This window comes from Melospiza georgiana, chromosome 17 (assembly GCF_028018845.1).
Source record: "Melospiza georgiana isolate bMelGeo1 chromosome 17, bMelGeo1.pri, whole genome shotgun sequence".
Classification (NCBI taxonomy): Eukaryota; Metazoa; Chordata; class Aves; order Passeriformes; family Passerellidae; genus Melospiza; species Melospiza georgiana.
This window is the reverse complement of record NC_080446.1, coordinates 5850900-5873645: the sequence shown is the minus strand read 5'-3', so window position 1 is coordinate 5873645 and position 22746 is coordinate 5850900. Positions and strand designations below refer to the sequence as shown.

The window sequence follows — 22746 nt, the reverse complement described above, 5'->3', positions numbered from 1 at the left end:
TCTACATATTTATACACCCCATATAGCAGGTGTCTGTGTTGAGAAGTGAAAGGAAGAGTGGGTGATGTTGTGCCTCAGGGCTGAGGTGGCAGCAAAGCTCTAGGACTGCCAGGGCAGGAAAAATATGCACTGCACCAGGATTGGAAGTTTTCACTCTTTTTGAAGCAAACATAGTTTTGTTGGCTTCACCAAGAAACACACTGATGTTATTCCCAAGTGGAAAATAATTCTTTCCCTCTTAAGTCTATCAAAATAATTTCCAGTGTCACTTCAGTGCCACGGACTAGTCCCATCCTCCCCAGCTTGCTGTCAATGGGCAGAGCAGTGCCCCTTGCCTTACCAGCGCAGGGAGATCACAGCATCTGTCCTGCTCTGCCCCCACACTGCTGCACAAGAGCTGCAGAGACTGCAGCTGGAACTGGGGGGAAAAAAAGAGAGAGTTTGATAAGAAACTGGCATTGGCTCCCACCACCCATCCCCAAATTTCATTAAGTACAAGCGATAAAAATAACCTTCAGGGACGGTTTGGCAGGAATCTTCTGTGTGATCCCAATTATAAATGTACCCCAAAAAAGCCACAACCTGAGAGCTACCCCCAGACTGAGTGTTCCACAAGTCCTCAGGTCTCTGTCTTGCTGAGCAAGTCAACAAAGCAGCTTCACATCACGCCTCCAATTTACTCACAGCCCTGCAATAGCAGCAGGTTCTCAACTAATTGGGCTTCAGCACTACCAGAATGTGAAAGCAAACTTTGATTTGCTCCCCTTGGGGGCATGGGGAGAAGGGGAAATGTGGCAGCAGCATTTCCCAGGGCAGGGATGTGATTCCCCTCCCCAGAAACCCCAACCAGTCTCTCACTGCCTCCCTCGCAACAGCCACATCTTCCCATTGTGATTAACAAAAAAGCACACACTGCACAAAGCCAAACAAAATAACGAGGCAGAGATTAATTTTTCTTGCCTTGACACCATTTCTCATCTTTTTTTTTTTTTCTTTCACTCCATGCATTTAACAAGGAGAGAGCGGTGCAGCCCAGGGAGGGTTACTGATACAGATGAGCCCTGCAGATCAAGTGGCATTTAAAGATTTCTTAAATTAAATAAGGTTCCATGATAACCAATAATGAGGCACTCTGTCTTCTCAAGGACAGCTGTGGAAGATGTGAAATGTTGCTGTGCTTGAAAGGCAGTGGGAGTAGGGATGGCACAAGGCTGTTTATTATTTGGCCAGAGCTGTCTAGCTGAGCTGCTAGCAGAGAGAATTTGGGAGGGACAGATTCCTGCCTTGATGGCCACAGGTTTTGATCAAATTACCAGAGGATTTATTTAGGAAACAAGTAAATACTGATTGAACACACTGTCCCCTGGTTTGTTACACAGCAGACCCCATTTCTTACAGGCAATTCCACCTTTATTCTGGGTTTATCCCAGACCTCTGCCTCTCAGTTTGCAATCGGGAATGCACAAGGGACACAGTGTTTTTATGGTGCAGCTTTGAGGCCAGGGGAGCTATAAATCACCTGATGAGCCATTTCCCCTCGATTTCTAGATATAAAAGCAGGGCCAAGGAGCAAGGTCTTCACATCAGTGGTGAATTATTTCCTACAGCCCCACCAGACCCTTGTGAGTGATGAACTTGCCTCTCATTCTGCACATAATTAACACTCCTGCTTTGGGGGGTGAGAGTGGAACAGACAGACAGAAGAAGGGTGGTTTTGCCCTGAGGACTGTGCACAGACCAGGACACTGAGTGCACACATCCCCTTTTGCTGTCCCCTGGCAGGGAGCAGCTCCCTGCAGAGCTGTGTGGAGCAGTGAGGATACACCCACAGGTGTATGGGTTGGTTATTTTTCCCAAGTAGCAGCTGATAAAGAGCCTCTCTACTGGAGATTATTTTCCCCTCATTTGTATTCAGATAGACAAATCCAAACACACTGGAGACTGAGGCACACCCAGCTCTGCTGCCTCCAGCCACCAGCACTTCCCAGCATCGCTCTGTGTGGGCTGATGTGCCCAAGTTTCCTTGCAGAACCAATTCCCAAACCCTCCTGTCTGCTCCAGCATCCCAGTGCAGGCGCTGTGCTGCCCCAGCCCCGGGGGATGCAGCCAGCAGAAGGCTCCTCTGGGACACGCTCCCATCACAGTCCCCACACCAAGGCAGGAGGGACAGAAACGCTCTCCCAGTGCTGGGAAAGCTCATTAAACCCGCGGGGAGCAGCCCAGCAGTGCGGGGAGGGGTTCAGATGAGGGTGATGAGGCGCTCCTGCCCACTGCCACCCCAGTCAGCACGTCCAGCACTCACGGGCACGGAGCCGCTCCGGGGCCCTCGGGTGCGCGTCACTTTGCCCAGCATGATGAAGCCAGCCGTGGAGATGCTGCCCAGGGTGTTGAGGGGCTTCTCTGCTGTTTTCTTACAGTCCACGTAGAGCTTGACCTTGGAGTGGCTCACGGCCACGTGCACCTGGGCAGCAGGAGGACAAAGCTGTGTTGGAGATCCACGGTGGGATGAGGGGGTCTCCTATTGACAGCAACACCTTCTGCCCCATCCCCAGCCTGCTGCTGGCACACCTGGGGTGTTTTTAGTGAGTGAGTGGATGGAGGGGGCTCAGGAGTGAGTTTTAGTATGTGCTTTCCCTTGTTGATCCCCTCACCTCTTCTTGGGAGAAGCCTTGCTGGAGGTGAGTAATGAACCTGCCCACAGATACCCACGGAAAGAGCTCGTTGCTCATTTGGGTGCAATCCCTTTGCTATGAGGACATGTACAGCCAAATCCCCACCCCATCATGAGTGATAAAAGTGGCTTTGTCACAAGGCTGGAATCCCTTTTCCTTTCACCCAGAACTAAATGGTTACCAAAATTCTAAATTCTAAAAAACCTAATTATTTTTCAATTTTTCCTGATTATAACAACAACAGTTTTTGAAGTATGGGGTAAAAGGGAAAAATCAATATGTGGAAATCATATTTTGGCCACGAGATCCACCTGAATTCTTTACAATTATGAATTTCAACATATCTAAGAGGTTGGCCACTTCTCTGGCAATCAGGATGCAAAGCATTTGGATGATCACCCCTCAGTTTGAATGATTCTCCCTGACCAGAGTGAGATCATGAGCCACAATTCTCCCTCTCTTGATAAGGACCTTATGAAAGCTCCCATAGAATATCTTCTTCACTTCCTGCTCATCAAAGGAGACTTCCTGTAAATCACCCTTGTAGTCATGATTGAAATAGGTCAAGGATTTCTTACTGGCTGCAGGGAAGATAGGACAAATAACAGCTTAGAAATTGATTTCACACATATATACAGCAGTAAATAATTAGCCTTAAACATGGTGGAAGATTTCCTATGTTATCAAGAACTACTTCTAAACAATGGAAAAAAATATGTAAAAAAAAAGAATGTGCTACAAGTAGAATAAAAATAAAGACATGTCTTCCAATTGCACTGGGCAGTGATTTAAACATGAGGCTGGCAGCCACGACAAAGCTTCCCAAGAAACTGCTGCTGAGTAGGGAAACCATCAAACATTCCAAGTGAGCCCTGCTGCTTACAAGACGTATGGAAGCAGCCGAATTGAATGCATTTAGCAAGAAATCTTACGGTCCAGGTTAACGCCCAGGAGAGGCTGGAAGTCCTCGTCGGTGACCTGCCACACAGCAAAGGGCTCCTTGGGCGTGTCGGGCAGCAGGCGCAGCAGGACCACGATGGTGTGCTCAGGTGGGATGGCAAACAGGTGCACATCACTGCAATGACACAAAGCAAGGGAACATCGGTGATTTAAACCACCAGAAACACCCTGCAGCTTCATCCTAGTGTTTGCTGGGCAGGGGGGCTGGCAAAGAATCACAGAATGACCAGGTTGGAAGAGACCTTCAAGATCATCGAGTCCAACCCAGCACCAACACCTCAACTAAACCCTGGCACCCAGTGCCACATCCAGGCTTTGTTAAACACACTCAGGGATGGTGACTCCACCACCTCCCTGGGCAGGCAATTCCAAAAATTTATCACCTTTTCTGTAAAAAAATTTTTTCTAATATCCAACCCATATGTCCCTTGACGCAGCTTGAGACGGTGTCCTCTGGTTCTGTCAGTTGCTGCCTGGAGAAAGACACCAACCTCACCTGAGCACAGCCACCTTTCAGGAAGAGTGATCAGGTCACCTCTGAGTCTCCTTTTCTCCAGGCTGAGCACCCCCAGCTCCCTCAGGGGTTCCTCACAGGGTTTGTGTTCCAAGACCCTCACCAGCCTCGTTGCCTCCTCTGGACACACTCGAGCATCTCACCATCCTTCCCTGAGGGGCCAGAACTGGACTGGCTTTGCTCCCAGGAGATGATGGTGATATGAACAGAAAGAGCCTGGACCTGCTGTGCCTGGACAGCTCTGTGGTGAGTGATGAGCCCTCGTGGGGCTTCTCCTGGTGCCTGGGGGATGCTCAGCTGGAGCAGCAGGTGTCAATCCATCACTGCCAGAGCTGCCTCAGGGAATGCCAAGCCACAGCCAGTGCAGCCCCAATGCTTTTGAGATGAGAGCTCAGTGGAGGCTTAAAAAACATCCCTGCCAGGTTCCAAAGCACTCCCCCAGGTCTCCTCTTCAAGGAGGAGGAATGGTTGCCATAAATCATGGGGTAAAATCTTTAAACCTTGGCACAAAACTCTTGGCTTAGGGATGTGGTTTAGTGGCAGACCTGGCAGCACTAGGGTAATAGTTGGACTCGTGATTCTCCCAGCTTAAATGATTCTAAATTATCCTAAATCAGTGTAAATGCCCTTCAGGGATAAGCACTGAGCCCACAGCAAAGCCCCCTCTGGGTCCCCCCATCCCAGCTGCAGGATTTAGGTTCAGCAACAGTGAGAGGATACAAGGCAATAAGGAAAGGTCAAATTGCTTTGCCTGAAACACGCCTGTAATCTGAAACAGGACACATTGGCACGGCATAAACACAGCCCATCAGGCATCTTTTTAGGACTGATTCAAAAATAATAATAGAAGATTTTTCCTTTCTCACTCAGTTTCTGAAGGGATAGTGTCCTTGAAAGGCATCTATAAGAGCTGAACAAAAGGATTTGCCCATCATTTCCTGAGTATTTAGACCAAAGGGTTCTCTGAATCTCCCCCACTCTGTTTACTCTAAGAAGCTTTGCCTCTTTAACTAAGATTAAGCAGAGTCAGTGGCTCAGTAATTAGGCTTTAAACAAAGTAGCAATGAATGTCAGGAGTCAGACCACTCCTGATTCATAATCATAAAAAAGGAATGAGGTCACAGGAGCTGCCTGGCTTGCTTGGGACCCTGTGGAGAAGCTTCATATGCAACGGAATGAGGTCAAGCCACAAGCCAGAGCTAATGGTTATTCCCTCTCATCAGTGCAGCCCAGGCAGCAGAGAGCAGCTACGAGAGTGATATTTTCTAAAGCAAAGATCTCTCTCCAAACCAGAGATATTTGGGAGAAGGGATTGAAGATGAAAATGTGACCTCAAACTGCCATCCCTGAAATGCAGGTGGCTGTGGACAGAATGCCTAAAGACTGGTGCAGTGTCCATACGTGACATGATCCTCCTGTCCATCACAGCAAATAAAAAGCTGGAAAAAAGTGATTCTGTAGAAACCAAAAACAGCACTGTGAAAATGTTTGGCTGTACAAATCTATAATAGATACTATTGTGTCCCCTTAATTTCTACATGACAACTCATCTTGAGGAAAGTCAGGGGTTTATTTATTAATACATTAAGTAAAAACCCTCTGGCTATTTTTTCAATCTACCAATGGTTTGATTTAGCTCATCGTATTTATCATTTCATTTGGAAATTGCCAGCAGGGCTGCACCATTCCTCCCCAGAATGACCTTCCTTTGCTGTGCACAGGGCATGAGGCTGAGGATGAGGATGGCAGGAGCCAGAGCCGTGCTCCCACCTGGTCCTCTGGGTGAGCTGAATGTCCCTGAACAGGGTGAAGGTGCGGGAGCCGCTGAACACAAAGGGCTCCATGGCCACGCCCTTAATGGAGGAATATTCCTTCTCTACCAAGCCAAAAACTTCCATCATATCAAATCCTGGAACAAAGGAGAACAGAGAAATCAGTGGTTAGGCAGCAGTGCAAAAATGTCTTTGAAGAGTAGGTTGAATTAGCACAGAGAAGGCAGCAGGAGAAAATGCCCTGCATGACACAACCCCAGCTCGAGTGTACCCTTCAAATGGCAGCCAAGGAAAAGAAGGCTATGTGCACATTTCTTGTAATCTTTTCCTCTTGAAGAAGAGTGGGCAAAAGATGGAGGCTTTCACAACTGTGTTTTCAAATCTTCAGGATGAAAAAAACCCCAATGAGAAAGATGTTACTCCAACGATTTCTTCCTTTCAACTACACACAAAGTATTATCTTCAAAAGGCATGGAATCAGTCCAGTAATTGCTAGCGGGGAGAGAAAATGATTTCTACTCTGAAATGCCTTGTGTGTAAGAGACAGAAAAAAATTGGAAAAAAACTTTAAAATACAAACTTTTCCATTTCTCTCTATTTTCAGGAGACACCCATGGCTGACCTGCCTTGTGTGGGCTACAGAGATTCTCCTCTGACACCTCTGACATCTTCTCTGGCTCATCCAGCTTAATTTTTCTCTCCCCCAGCTCATCATTAAAGCACCAAGTCATTTTCATTTCAGTTTTCTGTTCAGTCAGACAAGATCTCACTGTTTGGATTCTGTTTGAGTTTATCAGAGTTTGCAGCAGACTGGGATGAAGGAGATGGTTCCTTCTTGAGCAAATGGAAGGGCTTCATTTCAGTGTGGTTCTTTCAGTCTGGATTCCCTCACTTCCCTTCACTATTCACCGTCTTCTGCAGTTTCTTGGCTTGAGTTTTTGTTTCGCCTGGGGGTTGGCCCAGGGTGCTTTTATTTCATTATTTTTTCATATCCCAGCAGTACAAGGGAGTTTGCCAAAATAAATGACCTACTTGAGGGCCATTTATCTCTGGTATGGAGCTTCTGACACTGAGACTCCCTTTAAAATGCACAGGAAGAGAAGGCTTGATTTACAATTAAAAACATATTGAAATATAATCCCATTATTATCATAGAGTCATAGAACAGCTTGAGTTGGAAGGGACCTTAAAGATAATCTAGCTCCATGGAGCAACCAGACCTGAGAACTGCATCCAGCTCTTCAGTCTCACCTGTAACTCAGAACTCTCTGGGAAGGAGCTGATACCCTTTCTAAGCAAAATTCACTGCTTTCTCAGGAAGCCACACTTGCCACAAACCCATCAGCATGAACAGCTCTCATGGCTCAGGCAGAAATTCTTGCCCCCAAAATTTGTGCAGCCTGAGTGCAGAGAGCTCCTCTGGCTCTGGAGGATGCACAGGGGATCCCAGGGACTGCTGAGAGGTTTGGAGTTTGATATTCTGAGGAGCCTTTTTGAGATAGGAATTCAAATTCTGCTGGAATTCAAGGGCTGTTTGAAGCTTCACCTCCTTAAGGCTGGTGAAAACCCTGGTGTTAAGCACTAACAACTCAGGTGCTGCAAAATATTCTTCTACCTGATAAAAGACATGTTCCAATTTTGGTTTTCACACTTCTCCCCTTTTCCTTGGGACATTTTCCCCACACTCAGCTCTTGCATATATCTCCCAAGCAGTGTTTTCACTCACAGCCCAGCAGCACCAGGGCTTGCATCTGCTACTGTACCTCTTATGGAACCTTCTCTGGAGGTGATGGTGGGGCAGGCTGTGAGAACAGAATAAAAGGGGAAATATATTAGAGGGGAAAAAACCAGCAGGGGATTATGGAAGCAAAATGAACACAGTTCCTTTAGAGAGAGCAAAGGAAAAACACAGCAAAATTTAGAATATCCTGCAGGTCCATTCAGAGCTTGGACTTTAACCTTGTTTATATATATATATGGAGAAGGAGAGAATTTATTTTTATGCAGACATAAAAGTTGTTTCCTGGCTTGCCTATTAGCAAAATAAAAATAGTGTCTTTCATCATCAAACATCTCCATGATCACTTTCTTTTGACTAACTCAGCTGGCACCTGATGATATGCAATACAAGAGAGCATCATTTTGGCAAGTTTTTTTTTAAAAACAGACATCAAAACATTTCTTTTTCTTTTAACAGTGCCTTAGTAGTGTGGTAAAATAAAGATATACGCAGTTTCAAATTTTTACCTGCAATTAAAAATACACACAGCAAAAAAATGTATCTCAACTTGAGAGTCTGCCTTTTGATTTCTTTCAGAAAACACAGAGAGTTTTGAAAACTTTTGTAGTTTGTCTTTCAGAAATCCTCTTGATGAATCCTTTGAGATGCCACCGGATAAAAAGCAAGACCAGAGAAGAGATGGGGATGTGAGGGTGGAACATGAGGCACCAGGGCTGTGAGCACTCTGTTTAAAGGCTCAGGTAAAGGGATGTTTTAGAAAACAGTTCATGAATGCTATTTTCAATCATCTCCTGCCACGTAAATCCCAGGCCATGGGTGCCAGATGGAGCTGGGACAAAGGGAATGCTTGACGCAAAATGAGAAATGTCCCTGGAAACCAAGGACACTTGACAGGACGGGCTGTCTCACAAGGGGTTTACTCATTCATCAGGATAATAGAATCTAGGAGATCATTGTACTGAGGCTGCAGCACAGCCTTGCCTTTCTTGCATCAATGCCATTTCCTACCTCAGCAGCAGCCTAACATTGGTAAAATGTGTAGAACATTAAAGGAGGTGACTTGTTTCCTCCAAAAGATCTGAGATTCCTAAGCCTGTAAGAGTTTCAATGCCATTCCTCATGGTGAAGAAAGGGCACCCAAATCTATGACTCTGATGGTCACAGGACCATTAAAGCCAGGATTAAACCACAAAGACTTACAAGGTGCTGTGACCTCTGTTGTTCCAACTGATGCTTAATTTTTTATATACCATAATTCCTGTAGAACCAAGTGTAAAACTGTGGGAGGGATCTATGGAAATCCATTAAAAAATCAGTTTCTGAAACGTGAGCCTTGCCATGCTGAGCCTGACCAGCCCTTGCATGGAGGATCTTCAACCTATGCACTGCTCTTTCCCTTCTCCTTCCAGAAACCAACTTTTCTAAGTCTTAGACAATGCTTTGGGTTGGAAGGTACCTTAAAGCTCATCCTGTTCCACCCCTTCCATGGGCAGGGACACCTTCCACTATCCCAGGCTGCTCCAAACCCCATCCAACCTGGCCTTGGACACTTCCAGGGATGGGGCAGCCACAGCTTCTCTGGGCACCCTGTGCCAGGGCCTCAGCATCCTCACAGGGAAGAATTTCTTCCTGACATCTAATGCAAACCTGCTCTTTGTCAGTTTGAAGCCATCCCCCCTTGCTCTATCACTCCACACCCTTGTGAAAAGTCCCTCTCCAGCTCTGTCAGAACTGAAGCATGGTGAATGAAAAACAAACAAACAAAAAAGGATCCCAAAGCAAGCTGTAAACTTGTCCATTTTCCAGGTATCTTTCTTGTTTGGGAGTCGGTGAGCTCACTCTGACCCATGCCCAGGCCCCAGAGTCCCTCTTGCTTCCATCCCTGGCAATTCCCCCCTGCTTCCCAGCTGGCAGCACTGGGATTGCTCTCAGCTCTTTGATCAGGCAATGCTCAGCTTGTGGGAAGCCTCTCAGAGTCAGGGCAAGGCTCCCTGACACTGACAGTTTCACTTCTGCTTTGAAGATTTTTCCCTAGACTTTCCAGCCTAAGATTCCTGCTGTCTTGTTATCTCCTCTGGTTTTTGTTTTTCTCCCCAAATCCCAGCCCAATGCAGTTATTCACTGCTCAATGAACATTCACTCCTGCAACACCAGATCATTTCTCTCAATAATTTGGTTATATATCAATACTGGAGCCTTTATTGCACATCCAACTGTTTTCCCAGCATTGTTACATATCGTCTCTCCTTCTTCAAAAAAGGCACTTTATAAAACAGAAGGAATTTAATATTTCTTCCATTGTCTTTTCAGTTCTCATAGCCAAACAGCTATATTAAATTCTACAAGGTGACTCATCAGCCCTTTGAGAGGTTGTTTTCTGCTTGAAAGTTCACAGGACTTTTCCATTGTGATCTGAACACCTCAATAACACTTGAAAACTTAATCTGCTATGTCCTTTGTTGGCTGTAAATTAAATTTTTTTTACATCCAAGCTGCCTCATTCTTCAATCTTGACTTCACTCAGTAAATTTTAAAACTGAAATTTTGCTTGGAATATTTTCAAATAATGCCAGCAGTGCCACAATATCTGCATTGTGATATTTACTTATTAAAAACTTTTTGTAACCCCATTAATTCAACATTTCTCACTAATCCATTTCATAGTTTGCTTTCTATCAGCTATGAGAGCATATGCTCATTAAATTTAATAAGGGACTTTACAGGGAATTTTAATTTTAAACATGTCACACTTCCCTGCACTACATTTTGGTCAAGTTGTGCAGAAATCCTCTAAAATACCATTGGTCTCTTTACTGAGCCTGGTGTTAAGAAGTTCTGTGGTGTCCTTGGGTTGTCCCCAAGGGCATCTGTCAAGAGCTGATGGACCCCTCCTGCTGCTCTGCAGAGCCCACACTGAATTAAAACCAACAGCAGCAAAGCAAGGCTTTAGAGGAGATGATTTACCCTCTGCTTTAGGTGGGATGAATCCTCGGATGGAGGGGAATTTAGACAGCACTGGAGCTGGAAGAGAAAGCAATCATAGAATCAGAAAGTTGGAGAAGACCTTAAACACCATCAAGTCCAACCTTTGACCAAAATCCTCCACAGCCACTCAGCCACATTGGGAACGGCCACATCTGCTTTAACACTTTCAGGAAGGGTGACTCTAAATGCTGCTTGGGGAGCATTTTACAATGCTTAACCACTCTTTCAGTGAAGAAATGTTTCCTAGTATCTGACCTGAACCTCTCCTGGCCCAACTGAGGCCATGCCTGAGCTCTGTTGTCCAAGATTGTGACGCCAGGCTCGAAACCCAAAGAGCTGCCAGCCCTTTGCGCTCACCCCAGAATTGTCAATAACTCACAGGAGTACAGAAATTGGGGCAGGATTTTCACTTTTCAAGGCCAATATTCTATTGCTGAGCAAACCCCTGGCTTCAGGCAGAGTGTCCCAGCAGAGGTGGCAGCTGGAGGGCAATGCAGGAGGTGCCCACCCCAGCTGAGCCCCGTACCTGTCCGGCCCGTGGTGGAGGTGCTCTCGCTCTCTCCCGTGTAGTGGATGGCAGAAATTGTCACCTTGTAGGCTCGATCAGGCAGCAGGGACTGCAGGGTGACACTGCTGCTTCTGCCTGGAGCCATGATCTGCAATGGGGGAAGAAGAGATCCCAGTGATTGGGGCTCTCATTGCAGCTCTCACTCACTGCCCAGAGTTAGGTGGGGCTGGCTCAGAGCAGCATTCCTGCTTGGTTCAGCACAGCAAGCCTGCCTGTGTGCTGCTGTTGGACTAGCAATGGCCAGAGGAAAGTCATTTTCCATATAAAGACCCCACTATTCCCCATGGAAATGCAGCAGAAGTGCTTTATAATAGGATTATCAAGCTGTTTAAGCAGGGAATCTTTTAAAATAATTATATTTAATCTCCCTAAGCCAGAGGGGCAGTAGGTTTATCCCCCACCCCTCTGCCTCCAAGAATTCCCTCCCCAGTTCAGTGAGCAGAGAAAGCTGTGCTATAAGTGGCTTTGATGAAGAAAAATATCTTAATTACAAAAGACTCTCAGAGTTCCGTTTACAAAGCAACACATCAGCAAGAAGAGATTTGGTTGTGAGCCCTGATATCCTAAACCTGACTGGAGTGAGCAGAGTTCCTCTGGTCACATTGTCCCCCACAAAGGAGCTGGGCACTCACAGTTTGCTGGGCAGCAGCATCAGAAACGGGGCTGTAGGTGATTTTGTAGTGCTGGACTCGGCCATCAGGAGGGGTCCAGTGCACCTGGAGGCTGCTGGGCGTCTCAGAGCTGATGAAGAGGTTGGTGGGTGGGCTCCGGGAATCTGTGACAGGGATGGAAGGTGAGCAGCACAAAGAGCAGGGGGAATTCTCTGTAAATGGGGCCAGCAGTGTTTGCTTCCAGGCCCTTTTATGAACGCCTCAGTGTCACAGACATCTTTTATGAAAAATCCTTTCTTTAAGATTTTTCCTCCTGAGAAGCTGAGAGGCCTCAGGAACAAACTGCAAACATTGATTATCTGCTGCTGCAGAATGCAACAGGTGGCTCTTTGATTGGCCCATGTTAGATGTTTGTAATTAATGGCCAATCACAGTCAGCTGGCTCGGACACAGAGCCAAGCCACAAACCTTTGTTACCATTCTTTGCTATTCTATTCTTAGCTAACATTCTGATGAAATCCTTTCTTCTATTCTTTTGGTATAGCTTTAATGTAATATATATCATAAAATAATAAATCAAGCCTTCTGAAATATGGCGTCAGATCCTCATCTCTTCCCTCATCCAAGACCCCTGTGAGCACCATCACACCTCAGTGCTCTGCTGTGCAGGTAAACAACACTCAAGGCAGCCACAAGCACCCAGGAAAGAGGGAAAAGTAATTCTGGAGGGTTGAGGATTGCCCAGCTACAACACACCACAACTCAAACGCTCAGTAATTCCAAGCCTAGGACATGGGGAAAATTCTTGCAAAGGTGAAAGAGTCCTGGAAGCACAAGGCAAAGAGACCCATTGTACCCATCACGAACAAACACCAAGGCTGCTTGAACTGGAACTGAATTTCATCAAGCTGGACAAACAGCTTTACTGGCAATTAAACCTGGATCACACATCAGAGTTAATCCATCATCAATTCTGATATTTTTCAGCTTTTTCTGTTTTAAAATTATTCTTAAAAAAATCCCAGAGCATCCAGCACACCAGAGTTCTGTCTGGAGCTTCTGACATCCATACCCACATCCCTGGAATGGGTCACACAGGGTGCCTGAGCTATCCCCTCTTCTCTGGCCCTGTCCTAGGATGGCTGGAGGGGTTCCAAACAGGTGATGGGCTGAGCCAGACAACCAGAAAGGAGTTTGCCAGAGACCATAGCTGAGCAATTTTTAATTACATAAATGCATTTCTTTCCCTGGGGTCCTGCTGTGCAGCAAACTGGATCTGACGACAGAGGCTCTTGTGCTGGAGGGATTTCTCTGAGCAGAGGTTGAGGGAAGAAGGGAAAGGCAGAGTGGGCTAAATCAGGTCAAAAAGAGGCTCAAGAACATGGGGTTGTCTGCTCCTGGGGCATTTCCAAGCATAAAATCATGTGTCTGTCCTTGAACTCATGCTGGTGTGAAGACACAGAAGTTCTGGACAAAAAAAAAGAAGAATTTATTCAGAAGACACTAAAAATGATGGGTGAGCCCTAAAGACAGTCAAAGAAACACACTAAGGTGATGAGGTTTTTATTCTGCACTTTTCCTGTAAGGATGTTCTGCCCACCCAGCAAAGCCTGGGGTGACCTTAAAGCACAGGTTGAGTGAAGATCATTTCCACCTTCATTGATCCTCCTTCTCTTTTGTTTAGGAAATAAGCTTAATTTTACTGAGGCTGAACTGAGATTGCAGCAGCTGAATCAGGCTGGAGGTGTTGCTGTGCACCACCGTGAGGCAAAGCAGAGAAGAAAACAAGAACAAAGTCACTTCAGCAGCACTTTTATCAGTCAGTGATGCATCTTTGCTGCCTGCACTGGCATTTCCTTCACCTGCGGTCAGGGGAGACAGCTGAAGTGAACTTTAAAGGGCAAGTTAGGGCAAGTCTTTGGAGTCAGGTTTATTCTGGAAAGCCCTCAGGCCTGGCAGGGTTTGATGGCCTGGATGTGACAGACAGGGGACAGGACATCTCCTGAAGCTGCCCTGGAGGACAGAAGCATCCCTGCCTGCATCTGTGGCTTTGTTTGCCTCCTCACCCTCTGCTCCTCCACAGGAGCAATCCCTGTGTGCTCTCAGGTCTAACCAGCATTACAGGCACACAAATACTCAAATAAGAATAAAACCCTGGCCTCCACTCACTCCAAATGCTCACCTGCAAGGATTATTATGTATTAACTACAAGCCATGTGTTTTCCTGCCATGGGTTGAAGCTTCATTCCCACATATTTATTTTATTTCTTTTATTTGCCATGCACACTCTATCAGGAGCAGTGCATCCTCGGTGAGGAGGTGGATAAAGAGATTTCCCCACAGCTCAGCTGGAGGAGCAGGGCACACAAGCGCTTTGTGAAACACTTCAGCAGCAGTTCCCATCCAAACTGCCCTCTCCTTGTCCTTCAGGACCATCAAGGGGCTCTTTTCTTTTGCTCAAGTTCTTTTTCCCCAGCCCGGATGAAAGAACTCTCCCCCAGTACAAAAGAAGGTGTTTGTCTGATGCTCAGCAGGACCAAAGCCACCCCTTCCAGCATTTTCCATTCAGCAGCACCTCCACTTCCCAGCAGATTCCTCCAGGAAAGCATCCTCTGCACTCCCTGTGCTTGCTGGGCGGGTTTGTGTTTGAAGCACCACTAAAGATGTTTATTAGTGTGACAAGTGATCGCTGTGAAAGCCTTTGGTCAAGGATAAGGACTTTGCTACACTTGCCAATTTATAAAACAGACTGAAAGGAGAGCTCAGCTCAGATGAGAATTCAGTCTAAATATAACAGGGGAAAAAAGAAACATCAGAACTGTGGGTAAGAGGCGCATTTTGACAATTTTGTTGTCTGTGGGAAATACATCAGCATGCTTTTGTTTCTGCTCTGCCTCTTGAAAGTCTGCAGGGAAAAGTTTGCTAACTGGGTTACTGAAAAATAATCCCAAACTTTTTTATTTCCTCTAGTCAAAACAAAGAATTTTAAAAAATCCAATATCTCCAAGACAAGAAGGAGCTTGTACCACATCAATGTCTCCAAATTTTCTTTTCCAGCTAAAGCTACTCTCTTATTTCAAGTTCATAAAATGACAAATGTCAACCCATAACTTTGAAACAACTTTTTCTCCTACCAGCAAGATGAGTGACCTCATCCCAGTCCTTCCAAATGTCACATCACACTGATGGTTGGTTGTTGGTTTTTATAGGAGGATGATGTTTCTGCTGTCCTGTATTTTGTGAGGGATTGGTGTATGCAGGGTCCCATGACAATAACAAATTTGGTCTCAAAATGGGTGTTTCAGGTGAGACAAGAGGCATTACTGGCCCTGAATAAAATGAACTTGGTGTTTTTCCCTCACCCCAGGGGCAGAACTTGCTTCCATTTCACAGAACCATAGGCAAGGAGCATTGCTCTGACCTGGCAATTTTTTCCCTTGACCTTCAAAGAAGAAAGTATTTCAGGGAGAGGATCTTGTGTTGCCAGTTCCTGCTGAGTTTCACTTCAGTCCTTGCCCTTAAACTTCAGCATTTCTTGGAAATTCTACCAAGACATTTTTAAGAAAAACTTCATGACTTGACCTATCCTTACATAAAGGGATGTTGCCAAGAGAGAAGAAGAGAAAAGCAATGATGAAAGCAAAAGAAAGCATTTCCTCCCTCCCTGCCTCCCACAACCTCCTTTAGCACACACTTTGGGTATTGTTCAGCACAGCCTGATCAATGCTGCTCACCACTTAGCAACCCAAAGTCTGCCCTCCTGAGGGGATCCAGGGAGCTTTCATCACTGTTTCAGCCCTCAGAATTCCATTTTATAATGAAAATTAAGAGGGAAAGGGCTCAAAAACCAGACCAAGAGGTCAGGGTTTTCAGATAACACCAGAGATTTTCATTCTGTGTCTGAATGAGTTTATCCACCAGCCCTGATGGAGATTAACACCACTGGACATCCTGACAAGGCACAGTACAGGGTGGCAGCTTCTGCTTGAAACACTGAATATTTGAAATGTAACCATATCCCAGGAGACCCCAGAGTCCTGCCTAGGACCACATCATCCCATACACTCATTGCTCAAGCCTTCACAATTTTCTGGCATCCCCAAATTCCCCCTGACCTGCCCCAGAGCAGCCCTGGAAATCACTGGCCACCCCTTCTGTGCCACTTCTCCTCTGTGGGCACTTCGTACATTAAAGTCTAGAAAAGAATTAGCATCAAAACATTGATTTCACCTGCAAATATTGTCTGGAAGGAGTGTGGCAGTGCCCTGACTGCTCCTGCAAAGGGAGCAGCAGCTCCCAGGCACTGAATCCTGTGCTGGCTGCACACCTGGCTGTCGCAGACATCTTTTATGAAAATCCTTTCCTTAGGATTTTTCTTCCTGAGAAGCTGAAAGGCCTCAGGAACAAAATGTAAACAATGATTATCTGCTGCTGTGGAATGCAACAGGTGGATCTGTGATTGGCCCATGTTGGTTGTTTCTAATTAATGGCAAATCACAGCACAGCTGGCTCAGACAGAGAGCCAAGGCACAAAACTTTGTTATCATTCTTTCTTCTATTCTTCTAGTATAGTTTTAATGTAATATGTATCATAAAATAATAAATCAAGCCTCCTGAAACATGGAGTCAGATCCTTGTCTCCTCCCTCATCCAAGAACCCTGTGCACAGCTGCACACCCGGCTTTCTGGAGAATTCTATTTTCTTCATGCAGGAGGCAGAGCCTGACCATTCCCAAGGCTCCTGCACAAGGACAGCAGCTGACAAGCAGAAATCAAATTGCTTTCCCTGCCCTGCTGGGGTGCCAGCAGCAGCAGCAGCAGCAAGGACTGGCTTGTGCAAATGTGCCCAGAAGGGCACTGCCACGTGTCATTGTGTTGGGCTGAGAGAGCTCCTCTGACACTTCATAATTCATAGCTTAAAACGTAGTAATTAATTTTCCTACAGCCTCTAAACAGCTCTAATTGTCCTCTTGTCATCATATATCAGTAGGATGCTTGCTTTTCTTTTTTTCTTTGCCAGTGTGCAGCTCCAAGGTACTTGTCTGAGGTCGTTTCCTATAAAAATGGTTTTAATATTTATTATTAATAAAACCTGAGCTTCTTATTCTAAGATTACCACTTACTTCAAGCTTCATCAGCTCAACATCAGCCTAAATGAGTTTATTCTGCAGAGGAGGACGAGATCTGAGAGGAGAGGGAGGACTGTTGGTGTTGAAGTGTTCCATTCATTTCAAACAAAGCCATTTTACAGGCAATATTAATTACCAGGACCTGTGGGAGTGCCAGTTTTTAACCTCATATCCTGCCTGTACAAAGCCAGATTTAGACAATGCTTCCAAGGTAGAGTGTGCCTGCAGGATTGCCTCCCATGTTTGTAAATGCCCTCAGTGAGGCAAACTCAGCAATGACAGAGCTCAGGAAAACCTCACCCTGCCTACAGACAATATTTTATTAACAAGAACCATTCCTTAGGCAGCACAGGGATACGTTCAGCTGGACACCCTCAGAATTTATTTCCATCCATGCACTACACTGAGGCAGGGAGGGATGAAATGTGCTCCCCTTGGAACACGTGCAGGGATTATCAGTGTGATGGGATTGCCCAGCCTCTTGCTCTCAGGACAGACTGAGAACATTTTCACACAGAAGCCTGAATAACCATCTCTAGCTTTACTCAGACATTTGTGTGTGTGTTTTCAGAGCTGGAGGTGACCGGTCTGAGCTGCAGGAGTGTGCTGGGTTGTGAGGGATCCCCTGCCCTGTCTGTCACCCCGGGCTGTGGATGGTCACTTACTGGTCCTGTGGTGGACAGACACAGTGTCACTCCGAGCTCCATCTTTGTAGTAGGCCCAGATGGATATTTTGTAGTCAGTGTTCTTCTGCAGGCCGGGCAGGACGGCTGTGGCCACATTTCCAGCCAGGGAGAGCTGCACAAGGACAGAGAGGACAGGGGTCAGCCCCACTGCCAGGCATGCCCAGGCTGCTCCATGCCCCCAGGTGCCTGGCTCACACCTTGTCCCTGGCACAAATGAGTTAGCACTGGGCTCTGGGGCCCAAGTTTGGGGTTGCACACGTGTAAGCAAAGGCAAAATTGCAGCTGTGAATGATGCAGAGCAGATGCCTGTGCATGGCAGCCCAGTGATGACCAGCAGCTCCTGCAGCACCACAGCACAGAGCTCTGACACAAGGCAGAGAGCACAGAGTTCCTCTGGTGAGTTTCCAGCTTCTAGGGGAGCTGGGGACAGAAGCCCCAGCATCCCTCTGTTCCAGCCCAAATAGAAATTATTTGGTCTCACTCATTGCAGGAGAGACTTGGGCATTAAGCCTAGATTTAAACTGCTGTTTGACCTCATACTGAAAATAGGGGCTTCAGATGGAAGGGGGCACCTGGTCCATCCCTCCATCCCTGCCAGATCTGCACCAGTTCTGTCTCTGCTCATTCTCCTCTGAGTGCTCCTTGCTTGGACCTCATCCTTCCCAAAGAGCAGTGTCCCAAAAATATCAGTGCTTCCTAGCACTGAGGAGAAGAGAAAATGCTTCACCTTCTTAGAAGCAATGCCTCCAGCTATAAATACTTGAGTGCTGTCTTTTTCTTGTCCACAACATCTTGACATTGGGGACTGGTGATTCTCTGCAACCCCAGATCTTTTTTCTACTGAATTGCTTCTTAGCTATTTGTTCTACATCCTGTATACCTATGGTTAATTATTCCTGCCTAAGCTTAATACTTTCTGCTTGTCCCTATTAAATTTCATCCTTGAGGTTTCCCAGAACACTTCTGCAATCTTCCCAGAGCCTGCAGGACTCTGCCCTGCTGTCCCTCCTGCTCCCAGCCCTCAAGGTGACTGCTCCACTGAAAGCCAGACCCAGCAGGGATCCTGCTGAACTGTTCAATTGCTGGAGTGCATTGCCCTGAATAGTTTCACGCTGCCCTCTGCCACTCCAGCAGGTGAGCTCAGAGCCAGCCCAGCCTCCCCAGAGCTGTGTGTGGGCTCACACCCTCATACCTCCTGAGGCTTCTCTCCACTGGCTGTGCTCCACTTGATCTGATAGACAACCACGTCCGAGGCAGCCACAGCCTCCCACTGCAGGCGGAGGCTGTTCCCAGAGAGCTCAGTGACCTTCAGGGCACGGGGAGGGGGCACCTTCACTGCGGGGAGCACAAGGAACACGAGCTGAGGAGCAGGCTCTGACAGCACCTTGTCAGAGCCAGGGTGGGGAGCAGATGGCTGGGGAGCAGAGCATCACCCAGGCAGGTGTCTGAGGCCAGCCTGTCTGTCGCTTCTTCAGACCCAGATGACAGCAGTCATCAGGACAGACTGGGGTAAATTGTTTTTAAAGCCCTAATTAAGACAGGTTATCTCGTTTATGGGGAGCACAGATATCACATTGGTTTTGTAAAGGGAAGAAGGCTAGGAGGGCTCTCAAGGATGCAGAGGTTAGTGATACATCATGCTTTTCTTCATTTGCTTCTTTTCTTTATCCCTTCCACCCCATTTTGAGCGTAACACAATTGGACATATTCCACACACAAAGAACAGCAGCCATCTGTGCTCTGTGCAAGGGTTTTGACCACGAGCTGCTGGGGCCAATCTTCAAAATATCCAAGTTCAGAGATACCCAAACCAACTTTGTCACCTCTTACTGAGACCAGAAGTATTTCCATTCCTTACTTACAGGTAGTGACATTGCCAGTAATTGGAAAGGAGTCCCCTTCATCATACGTGGATCTGACACTGATGAAGTATTGTGTGAGGGAGGACAGAGGTCTCAGGACAGTGGATGTTGCAGTGCCAGGAACTTCCACCTGCAGTGGGGAGTTGCATGAGTATTGTAAGACAGAGGGTGAGACACTGGGCTTGTTCAGTCTGAAGAAAAAGAGACACTTTATTGCAGCCTTTCAGTATTTAAAGGAAGCTTATTAGAAAGATGGGAACAGACATTTTAGCAAGGCCTGTTGCTCTAGGACAAGAGCTTTAAAATAAAAGAGGTAGATTTAGATGAAGTATAAGGAAGAATTTTACAACAAAGGTGGTAAAACACTAGCACAGGTTACCCAGAGGTGGATGCCCCATACCTGAAAAAATTCAAGGCCAGATTAGATGGGGATCTGAGCAACCTGATCTAGTTGAAGATGTCCCTGCTCACTGCAGGGGGTTTGGACTGGATGGATGGATGGATGGATGGATGGATGGATGGATGGATGGATGGATGGATGGATGTCCCTTCCAACCCAAACCGTCCTGTGACTCTAGAGGTACAGCTGCAGAGAGTTCAGCATGCAGCGATAACCGCAGCCAAAGCGCCCATTTCAGAGTCACAACTCTGCCAGCACTCCGGCTCTCCCTGCACCATGCTGAAGGAGAACAGGGCATTATCCAACCCCCCAGGTGTCTTTTCCTCCCCCTAGCCCTTGAGGACCCACCTGCCCAGCGTTGCCCCCTCTGCCAGAGACATAGGTGAGGTGATGGGCGCGCACGGCCGGCGCCGCCGGCTCCCAGCTCACCCGCACGGACGCGTGGCTCAGCTCCGAGAAGCTCAGGTACCTGGGGGGACTCAAGGCCACTGCAAAAACAGTTAGTGACAGCACTGCCAGCCTTCACAGGCTGCACAAATGCCACCCACTGCCTCCTGCTGCTCCTAGATGATCCCAGCCTGAACTAAGAGGCTCGCTCACTACGCAGGAAAATATTCCCTTTATTCACTGGGATGCCTTGTGATGGCTGACCTAGAAGAGAGGCTAGGCAGAGTTAAAGAATAAAGCAGGGATTTATTAGAAGGCCTCTATGGATACACCTTAGGCAGCCCAGCTGGGGCAGCACCCAAGATGAAACAAAATGGTCACACGCCCAGTCACGGGGTCTCACACTTTTATAAGTTCTGCTCCATTTCCATCTTGGAGTTAATTGTCCAGTTATAGCTTTAGGTTATGAAGTCTCATCCTTCTTGTTTTTCTCTCTTCAGTCCAATGTTGTTTATGCTCTTGGGCCTGAGATTTAGATCATTTATCCTTGGTCCCCAGCTAGAGAAAGAATTGTTTTGCCTCCCTACTCTGTGAAGAGTGTTTACTATCTCCTAATATGAAGCTCAGATCTACACACTAAAGCAGTACAGAATCTGAAAAATATAAAAGCTAAAACCTGAGGCATCAACTACCACACACACACCTGTGGAAGGCTACAAAGGGCTGCCATAGATTTAGGTGAGGAAACAGCCAGATGATCACCTTTTCTCCCCCAGACAACAAAGACTTAAAGGAATACCTCTTTCAGGGTTCCTTATTACCAGGGGAACACCACTCCTTTTTCACAGCTTACCCTACAACTAGAGATCCCCTTGGGGACCAATATTCGCTTCAGATCCAGCAGAAAAGAGGCAGCATGTGCACAAGCCACATGCACAATATGGGAAGCACCTCACTGAACACATTTCTCCTGCCTTGAGTGTTTAATAACAGCTCAGTAAGCAGCAGCAGTAGCACTTACAGGTGGTTTCCTGGATGCTGGCTGGATCACTGGCATCTTCCCCATACATGGCATACACTGCCACGGAGTACCCCGTGCTGGGGGACAGCCCCTCCAGCAGCACCTCGGGCTGGGTCACCTTCACCTGCCAACAGAGACGGGGTTTAGGGTACCCTTCAGCTCTAAGGTACCTCCCAATGCATTTAAGACAGCAGGACCTTACAGAGACACAGATCAAGGACCCTTTGGTTACACTAACGGGACATCTCCACTCTAGAATGGTCTTAGAACCATAGTATCACAGAATATCCCAAGCTGGAAAGGACCAAAAAGGATCAGCAGAGTCCAAATCCTGTTCCTGAACAGGAAAACCCCACCATGTGCCTGAGAGTGTTGCACAAATTCTCTTTGATCTCTGTCACCCTGCTGCTGTGAGTATCCCATGTCCACCCACCCCCTGGGTGAGGAACCCTTTCCTGATATCCCCCCCCTAAACCTAAACCTGCCCTGACACAGCTCCAGCTGCTCCCTCAGCTCCTGTCACACAGAGCAGAGATGGGAGCTGCCCTTCCTTCCCCTCATTCCCCTCCTCTCCAGCCCCTTCCCCACCTGGGCAGGTGCTCTGCAGTGCTCTGCCTCTGTGACACCCAACCCCTGGGGATGCACAGCCCCTCCTGCTAGCCCTGCTCTGCAGAGCCCCGAGTCTCTCACACCAAAACGCTGCTCTGGGTTGGATCAGGGGGCATCCAAGAATTATGATCCGGCTTTTCCCAGAGCCATGGGAAGCTGTGGCTGGAGCGCTGCCGGGCTGCTGCCATCTGCTGCCAGCACAGCGCGGGCACAGCCCTGGTCCTTGAGCTGCAGAAAGGCACCACGGGGACATTTAGGAGGCTGCACCCGTTGGAACACGGCTTGTAAGAAGGGGGAAACATTTTAATGCTGGTTTTGCTGACATCCCATAGGTCTGGAGCATTGCACTCCTGCAGGGAGTAGGTCAGGTAACTGGAAATGTGTTGGCATGCTGAAATGCAAATTTGAGTGTTGGTGTTGCTTCAAGTGTTCTGGATCTTATAAAAATCCCATTATTATGCCCTGGAAGCAGACTATTAATTGTTCTGGTTTGAAAACCATCGTGTCCCTATTGCTGTGCATTCAAAGGGGGAATCTCAAACAGACAATAAATGTTTCTCCCCACTCACTTTGTTTTTTACATTCATATCCTCAGCATACAGGTACTCCAGATAAGGCATTAACATGCACAACAAAGGGTTCTTAGATGTTTCTAAGGATTTTCCATTCTTCAAGCATTGTTTTATTCATCTGCAGTGTTGTAGGTCTGTTTTCAGATGTCAGCAAAATCCGCCCTAACACATTTTCAATTAACATTTAAAGACACACACAGTCAAGATGTTTATGTACAGCCTCAAGGATGCAGTGATTACACTTGGAGCTGCAAGGA

The 22746-nt window shown here is 46.9% G+C and overlaps 1 protein-coding gene across 1 annotated transcript in view; it reads right to left on the bottom strand.

Moving 5' to 3' along the window:
• Positions 1–22746, bottom strand: part of COL20A1 (collagen type XX alpha 1 chain) — a 48388-nt gene that overhangs the window by 12470 nt on the left and 13172 nt on the right. The window contains exons 13-26 of the mRNA XM_058036230.1: positions 21309–21432; positions 20249–20388; positions 19501–19630; positions 18831–18973; positions 17618–17750; positions 11845–11987; positions 11171–11300; positions 10624–10680; positions 7682–7720; positions 5917–6055; positions 3605–3747; positions 3144–3253; positions 2303–2461; positions 341–418 (exon numbers count right to left, since the gene is read on the bottom strand). Coding sequence (XP_057892213.1) covers positions 341–418; positions 2303–2461; positions 3144–3253; positions 3605–3747; positions 5917–6055; positions 7682–7720; positions 10624–10680; positions 11171–11300; positions 11845–11987; positions 17618–17750; positions 18831–18973; positions 19501–19630; positions 20249–20388; positions 21309–21432 — 1668 coding nt within the window. The remainder of the gene's footprint in view (positions 1–340; positions 419–2302; positions 2462–3143; positions 3254–3604; positions 3748–5916; positions 6056–7681; positions 7721–10623; positions 10681–11170; positions 11301–11844; positions 11988–17617; positions 17751–18830; positions 18974–19500; positions 19631–20248; positions 20389–21308; positions 21433–22746) is intronic.